General features: G+C 44.4%; 1 protein-coding gene across 4 annotated transcripts in view; it reads right to left on the bottom strand.

The window, feature by feature from the left end:
- RAP1GDS1 (Rap1 GTPase-GDP dissociation stimulator 1) overlaps nt 1–16,465 on the bottom strand; it is a 326,851-nt gene extending 310,386 nt beyond the window's left edge. For 3 of the 4 annotated variants that reach the window (XM_037529845.2, XM_037529841.2, XM_054687846.1), the window contains exon 1: nt 16,270–16,465. In XM_037529845.2, the coding sequence (XP_037385742.1) occupies nt 16,270–16,273 (4 nt within the window). In that variant the 5' untranslated portion in view covers nt 16,274–16,465. The remainder of the gene's footprint in view (nt 1–16,269) is intronic. The other variant, XM_037529842.2, reaches the window with a different exon arrangement.
- Nucleotides 16,466–19,071: the final 2,606 nt, after the last annotated feature.

Genomic DNA, 19,071 nt, shown 5'->3' with positions numbered 1-19,071 from the left:
TATATGTAATATATATAAAAGTATATAAAAAATTTAAAAAATTCAGATTTACTAGCAAATCTGAAAATAGACTTTGGGAAAAGCAGATTTGTGATGGGGGAACTTCAACATCCTACTTTCACGAATGGACAGAGAAACCTGGCAGAAAATAAATAATAAAGAATTAGATCTCATGAGTTTCAGAGACATTTACACCCAAAAACAGCTGAGTAGGAGCCTCCCTCGTGGTGCAAGGGGTTAAGCACCTCACTATAAAGCAATCCACAGCCTCTGCAGCACAAGTTTGATCCCCGGCTGGCCAGGGAGCAACCCACATGGCACAGCAGACCTCTTCTGAGGTCCGCTGCTCCCCTCAGCAGTATATTTCAGTCAAGTCAATCTGCCTGTTCTGTTCCCCACTCTGTCTCTGATGAATCCTCTCACCCCCTATAACTCTGGCCTGTACTCCAGTTCTTGTATGCATAAATAAATCTTTTAAAAAATAAAATAGATTGTAAAATAATGGTATTCTAAAAAAAAAAAAAAAAAGGTATTCTACAAGTAAATGAAAAGAACCTGTAATCCAAATAGTAAGTATAACAAACTACTCAAACATACTCCCTCTTTACTCTCTGAGTATGTTTAAATACATGTGATTATATTTTAAAAGTAATTATAACAAAGCACTTAGGCATTTGTATGTGCAGATATAATACATGTGGCAATAATAACACAAAATAAGGAGAAGATGAAGCAAAGCTTGATTTGGTGTAAAATTTCCGCCTCAATTTAAGTTAATGTTAATCTGAAGCAGATTTTTAACAAGAAGCATATCGACAAAGGGTAAGAAAAAAATAAATAAATCTTTAAAAAAAAAAAAACAACTGAGTAAACATTCATCTCAAGTGCACATGGGACATTCCTCAGAACCAACCATATACCGGGACCCACAACAAGTATCAAAAAATTATACCATTGGCCTCCCTGGTGGTGCAAGGGATTAAGCACTGCGCTTTGAAACAATCCGCAGCCTCTGCGGCACGAGTTCGATCCCTGGCCGACCAGAAAGACACCCACATGGCAAAGCAGACCTCTCCTATTTCACCTGCTGCTCCCCTCAGCAGTGTATTTTAGTCAGTCTGCCTGTTCTGTTTCCTATTTGGTCTCTGGTGAATCCTCTCACCATCACCACCCCCAACTCTGGCCTGTACGCCAGCTCTTGCATGCATAAATGGATGATTCTTTAAAAAAAAGAAATTATACCATGCATTGCAGTTGACCATTAAAGTATCAAATAAAAATTAACATTGTTAAAATGGCCATCTTACCCAAACCAACATACATATTCAATGCAATCCCTTTCAAAGTTTCAAAGACATTCTTCAAAGGTACAGAACAAATGTTAATTAAATTCATATGGAACCACAAAAAAACCCAGATAATGAAAGTTATGCTGACAAAAAAGAGAAAGAGTGATGAAATCAGACTCCCTACCTTCAAACCACACTAGAAAGCTAAAATAAACAAAATAGTATAGTACTAGATCAAAAACAAACTACACAGGCCAATGGAATAGAACTGAAACCCAAGAAGTAAACCCATACCTATATGGACAGTTAATCTATGACAAAGCAAGTGTGAACACTAGAGTAAGAAAAGTCTCTTCAAAAAATGGTGTTAGCAGTGTCTCCCTCGTGGCACAAGGAGTTAAGTCTCAGCACGATGAAGCTATGGGTGGCCCTGCAGCAAGAGTTCAATCCCCAGCCAGGGAGCTACCCATATGGGGCAGCAGACCTCTCCTGTCTTTCCCACTGCTCCCCTCAGCAGTGTATTTCAGTGGATCCAACTGTTCTGCTCCCCACTCTGTCTCTGGCGAATTCTCTCACCTCTATCCCCGTACCTCTAGCCTACACCCCAACTCTTGTATGCATAAGTAAATAAAAATAAATCTTAAAAAAAAAATGGTGTGGGCCTCCCTAGTGGTGCAGGCAGTTTAGTACAGCGCTGTGAAGTTGTCCACAGCCTCTGCAGTGCCAGTTTGATCCCCGCCAGCCTCAGAGCAACCCACATGGTGAGCAGACCATGTGGTCCTGTCTCGCCTGCTGGTCCCCTCAGCAGTGTATTTTGTCAGTCTGCCTGTTCTGTTCCCCGCTCTGTTTTTGGTGAATCCTCTCACCCTCCTGCACATCTGGCCTGTACCCTGACTCTTGTATAAATACAGTAAATCTTTAAAAAAAAAAAAAATGGTGGGCCTCCCTGGTGGCACAGGCAGTTAAGCGCAGCGCTGTGGAGCTGTCTGCGGCCTCTGCGGTGCCGGTTCTATCCCCGCTGGCCTCGGAGCAACCCACATGGTGAGCAGACCTCTCCTGCTTCACCCGCTGCTCCCCTTAGCAGTATATTTTGTCAGTCTGACTGTGCTGTTCCCCGCTCTGTCTCTGGTGAGTCCTCTCACCCTTCAGCGCATCTGGACTGTACCCTGGCTCCTGTATAAATAAATCTTTAAAAAAAAAAAAATGGTGTTAGGAAAACTGGGCAACCACATGCAAAAGAATGAAAGTAGAACACTATTTCACACCATACACAAAAATTAAATCAAAATGGATCAAAGATTTGGACGCAAGACCTGAACCTATAAAATACATAGGAGACAACCAAGGTGAAACACTCTAGAACACTGGCTTCAATGATGTCTTTTTGTAGATTCTACCCCAACAACAAGAAAAGAATATAAATGTGGTGTCAGGAAGGCCACTGAGAAGGTTTTCTGATCCAGCAGACCGGGTAAAGGAGGAGTCCTGGAGCCCTCAGTGGCTTTTCAGGCTTTTATTGGGATTTACCAGGTACACAGCAGGCAGGGGTGATGGGGGGCCAGGAGGCTGGCAGGCTTCCCAGCCCCCAGGGCTTTCCAGCCTTCTCTCTGCTTCTCTGCTCTGTGCTCTTCTCATGGTTTTCTCTGCTTCTCTTTCCTCTAGTGGCACTACTCTCTGCTGGTGTCCCCATGATGCCGCCTTTTAAACCCAGTCTCTCAGCACAGGTATACCCACCAATGCATGCTGTAGGGTAAGGTAAAAAGTATCAGGCTTTTCTACCATCCCACCATTAGGCTAGATGACGGAACCCTGTGGTCCCGAATGCATGCCTGATGTTGGGCACCTGGAATAGGGTGTCGGGATATGTAGATGGGATTCACCTGGGCTGAGACAGGGCTTATAGGGGCCACGTCGTGGGGAAGCCAGCAAAAGCCGAGAGAAGCAGAGAAGCGAAGAAGCAGAACGGCTTCCTGGGGCTGGGAGGCCTGCCAGCCTCCCAGTAACCCTGCCTGCTGTGTACCTGGTAAATCCCAATAAAAGCCTGCAAAAGCCACTGAGGGCTCCAGGATTCCTCCTTTACCCCGGTTTGCTGGATCAGAAAACCTGCTCAGTGGCCATTCCTGCCCCCTACACATGCCCACATCCTACTCCCGGTGCCCGCCATCAGGCATGCATTCAGGACCGCAGGGATCCATCATCAATCCTAATGGCAGGAGGACAGAAAAGCCTGGTATCGTTTTCACTTACCCTACAATAAACAAATGTGACTCCATCAAATTAAAAAGCTTCTCCACTGTGAAAGACACTACCACTAAGACCAAGATACCCTACTGACTGGGAGAAAATACCTGCACACCACAAATCCAACAAGGGACTGATATCCAAGATCTAAAAACAGCAACAAACAATAAAAAAATGAGCATAAGAACTAAATAGGTACTTCTCCAAAAGAAGACATAAAAATGGCCAATAAGTAGATGAAAAAATGTTCAACATCACTGTAGGATAAGGTAAAAGTATCAGGCTTTTCTGTCCTCCCACCATTAGGATAGATGACGGAATCCTGTGGTCCTGAATGCATACCTGATGGCGGGCACCTGGAATAGGGTGTGAGCATATGTAGATGGGATTCATCTGGGCTAAGACTGGGCCTCCCAGCTCCCCAGCAACCCTGCCTGTTGTGTACCTGGTAAATCCCAATAACAGTCTGAAAAGCCAGTGAGGGCTCCAGGACTCTCTCCTCCTTTATTCCATCTGCTGGAATCATAGAAAATCTGCTCCGTGTCCTTCCAGCCCCTTATTAAGAAAATGCAAATCAAAACTACAATGAAATATCACATCACACCTGTAGTATGAAAAAAGAGTAGAAACAAGAAGTTTGGGTGAAGATGTGGAGAAAAAGGAACCCTTGTACACTGTTGTTAGGAAGGTAGACTGATCCAAACCCTAAGAAAAATAATAAATCTTTTCAAAATAGTAAAAACAGATTTACCCTACGACCCAGCTGTAGGGTAAGGGAAAATGTCAGGCTTTTCTGCCCTCCCACCATCAGGATAGATGATGGATCCTTGCAGTCCTGAATGTATGCCTGACGGCGGGCACCTGGAGTAGGGTGTGGGCATAGGTAGATGGGATTCAGTAGAAGCCAAGAATGAATGGAAGCCAAAAGAAGAAAAGAAGCAGAGAGAAGGCCAGAGAGCCCAGATAGAGTGAATATTTGCTGGGGACTGGGAGGACTGCCAGCTTCCCGGCTCCCCAGCACCCCTGCCTGCCATGTACCCACTAAATCCCAATAAAAGACCTGCAAAAAAACACTGAGGACTCTGACTCCTCCTTTTTCCCGGTCTGCTGGATCAGAAAACCTGCACTGTGGTATTCCTGCCCCTACACCAGCAATTCCACTTTTAGGTATCTACCAAAAAAAAAAAAAAATCTGAAAGGATATATGTACTCCTATGTTCACTGCAGCACTATTTACACTAGCCTATCTGAAAAAAGACCAAAGTTCAAAAAACACATGAGTGAATTAGGAAGATATGTCATATACACACAAAGGAATACTACTCAGGTATAAAGATAAACTTGTACCATACGTGACAACATGTATGGAACTAGAGGGATTATCATGCTGAAGAAGATCATCATGCTGAAGGAGGATTATCATTGTCAGAAGGAGAATGATAAATACTGAGTGGTGGGGTCCCCTCACTTGCTGGTGCAAGGGGTTATGCACAGCACTGGGGAACTATTTGCAGCCTCTGCAGCAGAAGTTCGATCTCCCACCAGGCAGGGAGCTACCCACATGGCGCAGCAGACCTCTCCTGTCTCACCCGTTGCTCCCCTCAGTAGTGTATTTCAGTCAGTCTGCCTGTTCTGTTCCCCACTCTGTCTCTGGTGAATGCTCTCACCCTCCCGCACATCTGGCCTGTACCCCAGTTCTTGTATAAATAAATAAATCTTCTGTAGGGTAAAGAAAATATCAGGCTTTTCTGCCCTTCCGCCATCAGGATAGATGATGGATCCTTGTCCTGAATGCATGCCTGATGACGGGCACCTGGAATAGGGTGTGGGCATAGGTAGATGGGATTCACCTGCGCTAAGACTGTGCTTTTAAGGGCGGCGTCACAGGGACGACAGGAGCAGCAGCAGCAGCAGCAGCAGCAGCAGCAGCAGCAGCAGCAGCAGCAGCAGCAGCAGCAGCAGCAGCAGCAGCACCAACAGCAGCAGCAGCAGCAGCAGCAGCAGCAGCAGCAGCCGAAGCAGAAGCAGAAGCCAAGAAGCAGCAGAACGAACGCCAGAGAGTCCAGATAGAGTAAAGACTTGCTGGGGGCTGGGTGGCCTGCCAGCCTCCCAGCCCCCCAGCCAGCACCCCTGCCTGCCATATGCCTGGTGAACCCCAAATAAAAAACCTGCAAAACCACTGAGGACTTTGACTCCTCCTTTACCCAGTCTGCATAGGATCAGAAAACCTGCACAGTGGCCAGTCCGGCCTTTACACACGGCCAGCGGGGGGAAAGGAGGTTGGCAGGCCTCCCAAGCCCCAGCGAATCTTCACTCTTTCTGGGCCCTCTGGCATTCTCTCGTGGCCTCTGCTTCTTTGCTGGTTCTCCTTTTGGTAGTTCTCTTTCTGCTCTGCTGGTGTCCCCGTGACACCACCCTTATAAGCCTAGTCTTAGCCCAGGTGTATCCCACCTATGCATGCCCAAGCCCTACTCCAAGTGTGCCATCAGGCATGTATTTAATCTAATGGCAGGAGGGCAGAAAAACCTGATACTTTTTAACTTACCCTACAAATGCCATGCTTTAAAGACACTTGAAAGGACATATAGGTTATTGTTACTGCATTAAATGGCTTATAAGACTGTAAAGGTCAGGACTGGCCACAGTGCAGGTTTTCTGATCCCATGCAGACCGGGTAAAGGAGGAGTCAGAGTCCTCAGTAGTTTTGCAAGTTTTTTATTGGGGTTCAGCGGGTACGTGGCAGGCAGGGGTGCTGGCTGGGAGGCCAGCAAGTCTTTACTCTATCTGGGCTCTCTAGTGTTCGTTCTGCTGCTTCTCGGCTTCTCTTTCGGCTTCTGCTTCGGCTTCTACTGCTGCTGCTGCTGCTACTGGTGCTGCTGGCGTCCCCCCGTGACGCCGCCCTTAAAAAGCACAGTCTTAGCTCAGCTGAATCCCATCTACCTATGCCCACACCCTATTCCAGTTGCCCGCCATCAGGCATGCATTCAGGACAAGGATCCATCATCTATCCTGATGGTGGAAGGGCAGAAGAGCCTGACATTTTCTTTACCCTACAGTCCACCCCCTCAGGGTTTTCTGCCATACAGTCTATACATATATATACAATTTTCTAAGCAAACAAACAATGCAGCCATGGCCCACAAAAGCAAATACATCAAATGTAACAAAATACAATATAACAAAATACAACAGAATACAAGTAAGTCCAGGCAGGGCACCAACCTAAAGCAAAAGACAATTATTGGTACCAGCAGATAAGCCACCAAATCTGCTGCCGAAGGCACTGCTCATACGAGGGAGGGGAATCACTCACGGCATCTACTATATCACACCAGGAGCCGTCAGGCTTCCTGGCTTTCTCTGGGCACACACAGCATCCACCCCCAGGATGCACTAGCTCTGGGATTGGCAATTTGATTCTGTTGGGGGTAATCACCAACCCTCAGGGTTTCTGTCTGCAGTCGCTCCAACACTCTGCCTTCACAGCCACCCATGCGACTCGCAGACCCCTGCACTCAGGCCAACCTACTGCACAAGCACATGGGTTGGGGATCAAAACTCTACATGTGGCTTGGGCTCCACCCCAAGCCACGTTCCCCACCGTCCCCCAAGGACAGGTTCCTCAGCTCCTCACCCTCACTCAAGAATGAGCAGGACATCACCCACAGGTGATTTTACGAGACTCACAGTTCTTCAGCATACTCAGGCTGCTTAACAGCCACTCAGGGCTTCTCAACTTAGCATCAGTACCAGCTTTTGCCTTCTTAGTTGGCTTTTCTCCTCCACCTGGCTGCTGGGCATAACAGGCTGCTTTTGGCCATCTAAGCCCACTGGCCACCCCCAGATTCTCAAAAAAAAACATAACCTGCCAAGGTCCTCCGCCTTCTGGCGGGATTGTCAGTCCAAGTTTATCAGTCCATGTCCATTGGCCTCTCCCTGCGTCAGCAGCGGCCTGCTGCCTCAGGGGTCATTGGCTGGTCCTTTCCGGTGTCGTTGGCTGGTCCTTTCCGGTGTCATTGGCTGGTCCTTTCCAGTGTCGTTGCCTGGTCCTCTCGGGCGTCTCCTCCATGCGAGGTCTCGTCCCACAGCTCCGGACCGTATCCACCTTCTGTGCCGCCATGGCACCTCCAGCGTCGTCACAGTCAAACACAGTTTGTTCTCCTTAGTCACTCCAGGTCTTCGGAGGGCTCCAATACCCGTCTGCATGGATCCTGCCGACTTACGCCAATTGTAAAGGCAGGACCTGGACACAGGGCAGGTTATCTGATCTCATGCAGACCGGGTAAAGGAGGAGTCAGAGTCCTCAGTAGTTTTGCAGGTTTTTTATTGGGGTTCAGCGGGTACGTGGCAGGCAGGGGTGCTGGCTGGGGGGCTGGGAGGCTGGCAGACCTCCCAGCCCCCAGCAAGTCTTTACTCTATCTGGGCTCTCTAGTGTTCGTTCTGCTGCTTCTCGGCTTCTCTTTCGGCTTCTGCTTCGGCTTCTACTGCTGCTGCTGCTGCTACTGGTGCTGCTGGTGTCCCCCCGTGACGCTGCCCTTAAAAGCACGGTCTTAGCTCAGCTGAATCCCATCTACCTATGCCCACACCCTATTCCAGTTGCCCGCCATCAGGCATGCATTCAGGACAAGGATCCATCATCTATCCTGATGGCAGAAGGGCAGAAAAGCCTGACATTTTCTTTACCCTACAAAGACACTATACCTAAGATTAAAAAATACCACATACGGGCCACCCCGGTGGCACAGTGGTTGAGCGCTGGGTTGCGAAGCTGCCTGCAGCCTCTGGGGCGCTGGTTTGATCCCCAGCTGCTCCCAGGCCACCAGAGAAGGGTCCCGCATGGCGCGCAGACCTCTTCTGCCGCCCGCTGCTCCCCTCAGCAGTGTACTTCGGTCCTTCTGCCTGCTCTGCTCCCCGCTCTGGCTCTGGTGAATTCTCTCACCCTCCTGCGTTTCTGACTATACCCAGTGCTTGTATAAATAAATCAAAAAAAAAAAAAAAAAAAACAACCACATAGACCCCTATTACTAGGCTAATACTCATCATATTCACAATACACAGTAACGTAGCATCAGAGAAATTAAAGGATAAAACAAAATACCTTGTCACAGCAATTTTTTTCAAAAAAAAATTACATGAAAAGCTAATTTTTTGAATGGCTCATTTGTTACACAATCAAGGAAATCTGTTTATTTATATGAGCTACAGGTGAGTTAAATAAATTGTATTTTGAGTGCAGCAACCAAATTTCCAGAGGAAGCAAACTTATTTAAGAACAGCATTTCATGAGAATAGCTTGAAGATGTGAGGACACTGGGCGTAATATCAATATCCAACTAAAAAAAAAGTGAAAATGATTTCTGAAAGTTCATTGGGTTTTTAAAAAAAATTTTTTTTAAGATTTTATTTACTTATACAAGCACTGGGGTACAGGCTAGAGGCACGGGACAGTGAGAGAATTCACCAGAGACAGAGCAAGGAGCAGAGCAGGCAGAAGGACCAAAAACACTGCTGAGGAGATCTGCAGGCAAAACAGGAGAGGTCTGCCGCGCCATATGAGTATCTCCCTGGCCAGTGGGAATCAAACCGGAGCTACAGAGGCTGAGGACAGCTTCACAGCGCTGCGCTCAACCCACTGCACCACAGGGGAGGCCCTTTTCATTGGTTCTTGATGAGTTAACAGCGATATTAATGACACTACTTAGATTTTTTACTTTTGAGACGTCAATGCCCAGCATTAAGTAACTACAAAATTACTCTCTATAAAGAGTCTGCTTAGAACAATATGCAAGAATTTTTCCAAAGTGGAGAAAATTTATTTCAGTAAAATCTGAAGTAGAATCTGCTAAATCACTCTGAAATTTTAATCCAGCATTCATATTTTAGGCCATCTACTTAGATAATGCTAACAAATTGCCTGAAATCCTGAATTTGCTAATACAATACTGCCTTTTTCCTTCAGTAAAAGGTTACATAGAGATAGTTGTAACATATTTAGTATAGCAGCGATATTCAGTACATTTTTAAGTTTAACTTCAAAAACCTATAGAATTTTGGAGCCAAAATACTTTTTTTTTTTAAATAAATATTTATTTATTTATTTATTTATTTATTTGTTTGTTTATTTATACAAGCACTGGATACAGTCAGAAGCGCAGGAGGGTGAGAGAATTCACCAGAGCCAGAGAGGGGAACAGAACAGGCAGACTGACGAAATACACTGCTGAGGGGAGCAGTGGGCGCCGCAGCAGGAGAGGTCTGTCGTGCCATGTGGGACCCTTGCTAGTGGCCGGGGATCGAACTGGCGCTGCAGAGGCTGCAGGCAGCTTCGCAGCCCAGCACTCAACCGCTGCGCCACCAGGGGAGGCCCGCCAAAATACTTTTTAACCAATTCTGATATCTTCATTTATTTTTGTTCCCTCTCCACAAAAACCAATTTAAAAGTATTTAAAATTAATTTTTTTTCCTTTATCAACTAACCAAATATTTTTAAATTAATGGAGTCCCCAAAGGAGTGGCTTTTCATTCTCCATTCATTCTGACTTCTATAAGTGGGTGTTAAAACTTTACATAATTCTTTCGGCTATTGTGATGCCATCAAAATTGCCAAATTCAAATTCAGGTGTTCTGGAACCTCTGGAGAGAGCAACCACACTTTTACCAACATTGCACAATTAAAGTAAAAACTCTTGTGTTCTCAAAATGAACTAAAGCTATTAAAACTTTCCAAGTAGTCGTACTACAGAGATTTTGGAAAATAACTCTACCAAGGAAAGTAAATTTAGCCCTCTTCCACATTAAAAATATACAAATATATACACAAACAAAATATTCCAACATAAGAAAAACTAATCAACCTATCATCTACTTTCTTAAAATGATGAAACAGTCATTACCAGCTACTAAAAATATTAATCAGTCTATCTTAACTTGCAAAGATCAAGTAAAAGGCCTAGTTTTTACTACTTATCCATGAAGCCATTCCTGAGCATAAAAATACAAGCAAAAAAAAAAAAAGACTGTATAATGCTAATACGTATTTATTTACAGAGAAAAAACAAACTCATTGCATGAGTATAATCAGAAACAGGAAAGTAAAGAAACCCCAAATTCACGAAAACTAATAGAAAATAAAGTGAAAAAACCACTCATCAGTAGACTACATTTTATGCAAAATGCTATGAAATTATAAAATCATTTTACAATAGTTTTATAACCATTCTGTATGACACTCACTCTGCATGACATATTTTAATAACAAAAAATGTACTATACTAAGGCACAAAGACAAAAACAGGGATGTCAAAGAAACATGAGGCACTATAGTGAAATTACAAATTATTCTTGGGCAAGAATGGGGCATGTGTCAGTCCCAGATAGTGCAACATTTTAAAACATTTAAAGAAAATTATGCTAAATTAAAGATCTTTAACCAGGACAAGGAACATAATGTAACTATACATAATGAACTATATTTATACATTCTCATACTCACTTAGCCTTCATAACTGAGTCTTCATATCTACAAACCTCTAAAAGTTGGTTTTTAGAAAACATACTGGATAATACTCTAACCAAATCACATCAACCAAGAGTCGTCCCTCCATCCTTATTATTCTGACTATTTCTCAGCAATGGACATTATCAATCACTCACTCTTCAAACTACAATGCGCCTATTCTAGTCTTTCACTCCTACCTACTTCTGTCATCTTCACTTGCAAATCACCCCATTCCTTTTTTCAAAAGGGGAAGCTCTCAAAATTCTCACCTTATACAAATTTACTTATTTTTCTTTGTTTATTCTCATCCTCCTAATTTCAAATATCTCAGGATATTTGTGGGTAACTTCCAGACCTGTATACAGCTCAAATCCTTTCTTGAGAATTAATAACTGTCATATTTTTTGAAAAGATTTATTTTTATCTATTTATGCATACAAGACTGGGGTATAGGCCAGAGTGGAGGGAGAGGGGCGGTCAGAGAATTCACCGGAGACAGAGTGGAGAACAGAACAGGCAGATCTACTGAAATACACTGCTGAGTATGCTGTGCCATGTGGGTCAGCACCCCGGCCAGGAATCAAACTCATGCTTCAGTGGCTGACAATATAGCTTGATAGCTCTGAGACTTTAACCCCTGTGCCACCAGGGAGGCCCCGATAACTGTTAAAAAAAAAATTTTGACCTAGTTTTAGACAGTGGGCACATTTTTACTGCATATCTACTATTCACCAGACACTAGTATTAGAAATGTATTCAATATCAAAGTCATCAGGAAGCAGAGACTCTAAAATGCAGATCAAAAAGTACAACCTAACAGGTTCAAAAGTGACTATTCATGCTTCTTCTTCCAACTAGTGAAATATATATATATATAAATAGAACCTGCATTCTCTTCAATGCCCAGATGATAATTTGTGGTCCTTTCTCAACTCCAAATCAATCCATTATCAAATAACCAGTTCTTAATTTGTAATATTCTATTCCAATCGCCCCCTATTTCAGGAGATTGACTATTTTCACCCAAACTGTACCACCTTCTAAAGTGTTCTCTAGTTTCCCATCCAGTTCCTCCTGTACTCAACTGGTAGATTGCTTCCTAAACCACATATATGATCCATCACTTAATTAATAAATATATTTTAATAATCCCTCAGTAGATAAATCAAGTCCAAAAACTTCTACAGCTTGGCATTTAAAGTTCCCAATTAGGGGCCTCCCCGGTGGCGCAGGTGGTTGAGCACCACACTGTGAAGCTGTCCACAGCCTCTGCAATGGTGGTTCTATCCTGGCCTTCAGGCGAGAATCCCACATGGCAAAGCAGACTTCTCCTCTCCTGTCTTGCCTGCTGTTCTCCTCAGCAGTGTGTTTCATCAGTCTTCCTGTTCTGTTCCCGGCTCTGTCTCTGGTGAATGCACTCATCCTCCTGCGCATCTGGCCTGCACCCCAGCACTTGTATAAATAAAATAAATCTTTAAAATATAAAAAATAAAAATAAATAAAAAAATAAAGTTCCCAATTATGTGGTCTTTATCTAAAATACTTTTTCATCTCTGTCACCCACTATTTCCTTACCTTTTGCTGCAGCCAAACAAGGCCATTTAATCATATCCTTAAACTCTGTAAATGTTCCCTATCTCCATCTTCATTTATGTCATTTCTTTCCCTCTTCCCCCATCCTGATTAACAGTATTCATTCATTTTTACCTATCGGAAGCTTAAGCAAGCTTTGGTTCACATAACATCAAATAACTTTTTTCTAAAAGCTTCTCTCCTGAATATATGTAAAAGCATTTTATATCACTTACACAGTATTTCTATTGTTGTTTTCTGTGTATATGTCATATCACTCCTGCTAAGACTGCAAGCAACTTGAAATATTGCACAAGTTGACATTCAGTAAATATTAAATATATGTAAAATATGCACAAAAATAGCTAAAGTCCATTAAGCGTATACAGGAAGTTTCCTTCACCTTAATAAAAACAGTGCAATAAGTGTTTCATATCATACTTATAAATCACTTTATTTCTGAAAATGACAAAAAGTGCTTCCCTGTGGACTTCTAGTGAGTCCGACCCTGACCCGCGACGGTGAAGGAAATCAGACATGGGGGACTGTCATGTCCAGCATGCAGTAAATCTTTATTGTCTTAGTGTTTATTATATACTATTTTAATTGCAGCAGGTGTAACATCAAAGCATACCACATAATGATAACATGCATGAATGATTAGTCTATTTTCTTACTTCAGACAGTAGGGTACTGGGCGGTTAGTTCTCACACACATAATCTTATCGCCTCCTAGCCTGAGCCTGGGAAGTTCGCTCATTATTTGTTGTTGTCAATTTGTGGAGATGTACACAGTTCACTTCCAGGCTCTCAACACCAAGTCCTGTCACCCAGAGGTTTTCCTCCGAGAAGCATGTGTTTTCACATGCCTTAGGGACTCAGGTCAAGGCCCTTCTGTTTACTGCGCAGGATCTCTCCATTTTATTATTCTCAGGCTGTGGAGATGTAGAAGCCCGACTCCAGGCAGGTCACTTTCCAGGCTCTCAACACCAAGTCCTGTCATTCAGAGGTTTTCCTCCGAGACGCATGTGTTTTCACATGCCTTAGGGACTCAGGTCAAGGCCCTTTTGCTCACTACGCAAGGTGGCTGCCTCCAACACTTCCCCCCCCCCCAACTTTAATCCTTTTTACATCTTACATATATATGAATTGCTGTAATAACTCTCTTGGCTCAGAATGTAAAATTGCTGGGCCTCCCTGGAGGCGCAGCAGGTTGAGCACAGTGCTGTGAAGTTGTCCACAGCCTCTGCAGCACTATTCAATTCCCTGCTGGCCAGGGAGATACCCATGTGGTGCAGCAGATCTCTCCTGTCTACCCCGCTGCTCCCCTTGGCCATGTTTTCATTCCATCTGCCTGTTTTGCTCCCCACTCTGTCTCTGGTGAATCCTCTCACCCTCCTGTGCCTCTGGCCAGTACCCCAGTTCTTTTATAAATAAATAAATCTTTAAAAAAAAAAATGTAAAATTGTTTTCTAAGGTTTAAATATTACATTATTGTAGGCACCTACTATCCACACACTAAACTGCCTGACCAATGAGAACAGAAGGAAGGACAGAGCAGAAGGAAAGGATTTGTTTAAGAGCTGCCCCAAACTCACATACTTCTCAGACAAACCAAGGGTTTTCATTCTTTTCTGTTTATTTTAGGGAGATGAGTAGTCAGAGGGAAATGATACTTCTTTGTTCCCACTTTGTCAACACCTCCATAATATCAACACAAATGTTGGTACAATGTCTATATACTTTCAGGTCCACAAGATAAAGATAATAGTTCAGCAATTAATTCACCAAGATTTACTGAACACCTACTACAAGGAGAGTAGAACACATACAAGTTAATAAGACATAATTTTCATCCTCTGGAACTCATGATATGTATAACACACACACAAACAGACACACTCCATCATAAGGCAGAATATGTAAATGATAAAAACTTCCAACAAGTTGCAGTGACATGAGAGATTAATTAAGAGAATCTGAGATATTTCAAATGAAAGATCAGTATCCAATACCATTTTTTTAATCAAGCAATAACAGTGAAATTGTCAAGACTGATTTTTTTAAATAAGTAATTTCATTTAAATATTTTTATTCGCCAACATTGCAACAGAATTAGATTTTTTTATTGGTACTGATTCAACATGTTAAGAGTTTAGTTAAATGAATTGTTTTAAGCTCACTATGAAAGATAGGGAAATGTTATTTTATAGGTCAAACCTGGGGCCAAAATAAAATTTTTCTTATGTTCAACGTGTCGAATAGCCTGAATTAGTATTAAAATTCTACTCCTGCAGAAAGCTGGGTATATACAAATGCACAACCCAATTTTTACAGAAATTTAAATACATTAAAAGGAAAAAAAAATGAAAATAAAATCAGGACCCTACACTCGTTCTTTTCACTCATACCACCACCTCCTCAAAGCAAAGAATATTTGCTTTTTGAATAAGCTTTCATATACACATTTTCTAGATTTAGATAGCTCCTGGAAGATTCTGAATTGCTATGACCTAATGCTGGACAGCTTGAGTACTGCACTGACAGTTGAAAGGACCACACTCATCTCAAGCTTAAAATAACCTGACCAGAAGAGGTGGGAAAGTCAAGCTGACAGATTACCGTGAAGCCAATGTTAAAGAAGTAATTTTGATAGAAAACAATGGAAGTAAGCTGGGGAACATGGACAAGTGTGGTATTCCAAACAGACATTTTTAAAAAAAGAAACTTTCCTTAATTATACTACAGAATTCACATGTTTGTGTAATTACAAGCCTTAATATCTAAGCAATATATTATGGAAAAAAATTAGAATGATTATTATATGTAGTTTTACTAAATATACTTGCCTTTAAGCATTTCACCCAAATAATCTCTTGAGATTAACTATAAATACAAAGAAACTAAAATCAGAGTATTCGGAGTTAGGCAAGGAAGATGGAAAAGAATAGCAAGTTGAGTAACATGTTACAAGGTACAATTTCCTGCTACAGTAGACAGATGAAGGAACCAAGAAAATGGACCGAGCGCAGGAATTACGCACACTGTAATCACTCAACGCTAATTCAACAACTAGCAGCTCACGTTCCTCGTGGCCTCTGACAAGCCATCCTTGCAACCTAAAATGCAGTCTGATCTCCCCATTGAAAAGGTTTTCTGTGGAGATTGTAAAATCGTCCTCACAAACTACTTGCTTACACTACCCGCCTCGAAAGAAGCAGTGCCACGATGGGAATAGGTCACCTAACGGGCAAGTTAGGCTAAATGGTCATTCTGGAAGAGGAACCCGAGCATCCAACCCTGCAGACCCAAGGAAAAGGAGAAATAGGGAGGAAGGACGGGGCTACGCGCCGGTGCAGCAGATGAGGCCAGCTCCGCGGGGCCCCAAAAGGCTCAGCAGGAAGGGTGGGGGTGGGGATGGGGTGAGGGTGGGGGGAAGGCAGTTATGCCCCAAGCGGGTGGCGGTGTGGCCCGAGGCCCACCCAGCCCCGCTTCAGTCCGCGGCCCGAGCCCGGCCCCGGCGTGCGTTCCGCACGCGCCCACTCTCCTCAGAAGAAAAGACACCTTCTGACACCCAAGGATTCCAGAAAGCCAGCACTTTGCGCGAGAAATACTTCCAACCCTGAAGCATACAGAGAAAAACGTCAGACGACGGGAAGGATGGCTTACCCATGTTCCTCCCAGGCGATGAGGCCCCGGCGAGCGCGGCAAAGGTACCCGGTGCAGGCGGCGCAGTGGCCTCCCTCTGCCTGCGTCTCTGCCGCCACCGAGGAGGGGCTCGCGGGCGACGGCCGCAGGGGTGGAGGACGAGCTCCGCTGCTGCTGCTGCCGCCGCCGCCGCCGCTGCTTGCTGGGCCTGGCTACCTCGGCCGGGGCTGTCGGCGGGGGGCGGGCAGGGGTGGGGCTGCAGGGCGGGTGCGCGCGGCTGGCACCGGGCGTGAGGACTGCGGAGGAGCCGAGTGGGCCTGACGTGGGCCTGACGTGGGCCTGACGAGGGCCTGACGAGTCCCCGCCCCGCCGCGCAGCTCCGGAGCGGCGCGCCCTCCGCCACCGAGCATGCGCAGTGCGAACTCCATGTTTTCCGGTAGCGAGTGCGTCTGAGCTTGTGGGCGGCTGGTCTGCGAGATGGCGGTAGCCGCCTCCAAAGAGCTTGATGGCGATCCGGAGAGGCGGAGGGTTACCACGAAGGAAAGCGGTGATAGAAATACTAAGTCTTAACTGCTACCATAAGGCTCACCCTACGCTTTTAACCCGACTCCACAAACTCGAAACCGGAAACGGGCTTGTAATCATTAAGGGACACTCGGTTATGGAGGCAGGAATTTCTCGAAGGAGAAGCTGGGCTGCCTCAGACTGAGGAAGGTGGTGGGGAGCCAAAGAGGACGCCCCGAAACACAACTGGCATGGACGAGTAGGCGAGGACACCGTGAACAGGGCAGCTCAGCCTGTGGCATATCAATGGCTCAATTTAGGCTGTCTTGACCGAGACTAATTTAAACGGAGCTAAGGCCAACCGAGAGTCACCGCCTCAGGATTTTCTCTGGGCTCCTGTCTTTCTTAAAGGACTACGGCCTTCAGTTACCCAGTGGACTGACGCTTGAAAGGACTTTTAACCTTTCAAGGTAATGTCGGGCTCCACTCTATCAGGTGCACCCCGCTCCTGGCTGAGTTGGCTGCAGCCCGGGGGGGGCACAGGGGCCCAGGACTCTGGAACCTCCCATAGCCGGCTGAAGAACCTTAGGCAGACACTCCTCACTGGGCATGCGCGGGAAGTGAGGCTGGGGTGGAGAAGCTGGAGGAAACTTCTAATTGCTCTGCTTGCTCTTAGTGTGATAACTCCTCAGGAGGAAGTTAGGACACTTCCTCCAAGCAGTAGCAACTGCAGTACTGCAGGGGAGAGAGCAAGGTCAAGAGCACAACCTCTGGGAGGGAGATGCTGAAAGGGTGAATTAAGATTTCTTTCACCTTTCAAACTTTACTTTTCAACGTTGATAAAAGCCTTCCCCTACTCCCCCTAGTCCTTAATCCAAGCTATTCTCCTACAGTCAGATTAGTTTCTGTTTGACCTGTACTGCAAGCACACACGTCAAAATGGTCTTGTAATTTGTTAAGCAGAGAACACCCAAGGAAGGGTGGAACTGAGGAGATAGCAAGGAGAAGCTAGAGCAAAAGCTGGAAAGGAAACTAGGGACGAAATGATGGAGAGCAAGAAGGAGACCTGAAGGAAGCACAAGGAGCAGAAAGACTTGTGAATAAGCTGCGCTTCCATTTTGTATGTGGGTGAGAAACCTATGGGGAGGTTAACTTAACAATGGCAGCTTTTTATCATGATTTTGATTTTGCTCTTTTCTCTCCAGACTTGTCTGGCCATTTCTGAACTTCTTCTATCCCCACCAGATGATGCTTTAGACTGGTAGCAGTCATTTTGGGCTTCAGTGGCCCTGCTTTGGGCGAACGCTGTTTAACTGGGCATTCAGGTGCTTGATTTAGAAATTGTATTCTTTCCCTTCTCTTTTTTGCACACTAATTGTACTAAAGTTTGTTTCCATTAAAGGTCTTCTGCACTATAGTGTGTGTTTTCTTGATGCAATGGAATGCAGAACCTATTTAGAATGGGCAGTTGTGGAGTGCCCCTCACCCTATCGTGAAACAATTCCAGCTTGAATACCTGAAATATCTTAAATCCTAGTTCACCATAACTCTAGGCTTTCCCCACCTTTCATGCATTTAATAGATAGAACATCAAAATATTATGAAATCTAAATTTTCCCTTATTTCACTGTCACTTCAAACTGACTAATGTCTACATGTAGTAAACAGCTGTAGACCTATACTGTATATATTTTTTAGACAAGTCACTTCAAAATAAGTTATATGGTTATAAGCATTTCTTCTATTTTCAGCATTGTGCTTGGTACTGAAAGATAAATGATAAGTGTTATAGACACACCTCCGTGTAAGGGTGGTGCCATTTTCCCCTGCACCAACTAGTACTTAAATGTACCCATCTTGGATTACAAGATGGGTATGCCAAGAAATGCACTTCCTGTGTAGAGAGCTACTGAAAACTAGGAAAAAGCAACTATATAACATGAAACGCAGGCGAGACTGAATTCTCTTGCTTCTGTGGCCAGGCTTGCACACTGGTACTGCTGAGGACTAGAGGAACTTGGAGAAGATTTGTGAAGGAGAGAAAAATAGCGTCTTGAAAAAGATATTTGGAAGAGACACATGGGTAACAGATACCTGGGAATGATAATGGAAACCTTGATTTGTACTTTGATTTTGCTCCTTTTGTCCCAGACTTGCCATACCCCTTTCAGTTCTGTCTGTTCCTTGCCAGAAGGCACTTTAGACTTGTGGCAAGCTTTGGGGCCTCATTGGCCTTGGTTCAGGTCAACCTTACTTATCTAGGCATTTCCCTATTGTGGGATGGGTAATTTTCAGCATTTTATTAGAAATACGCTTTCT

This window comes from Talpa occidentalis, unplaced genomic scaffold (assembly GCF_014898055.3).
Source record: "Talpa occidentalis isolate TD23 unplaced genomic scaffold, MPIMG_talOcc4v2.1 talOcc4.6, whole genome shotgun sequence".
NCBI lineage: Eukaryota > Metazoa > Chordata > Mammalia > Eulipotyphla > Talpidae > Talpa > Talpa occidentalis.
The sequence above is the reverse complement of the archived record's forward strand: the minus strand, read 5'-3'. Positions and strand labels throughout refer to the sequence as shown.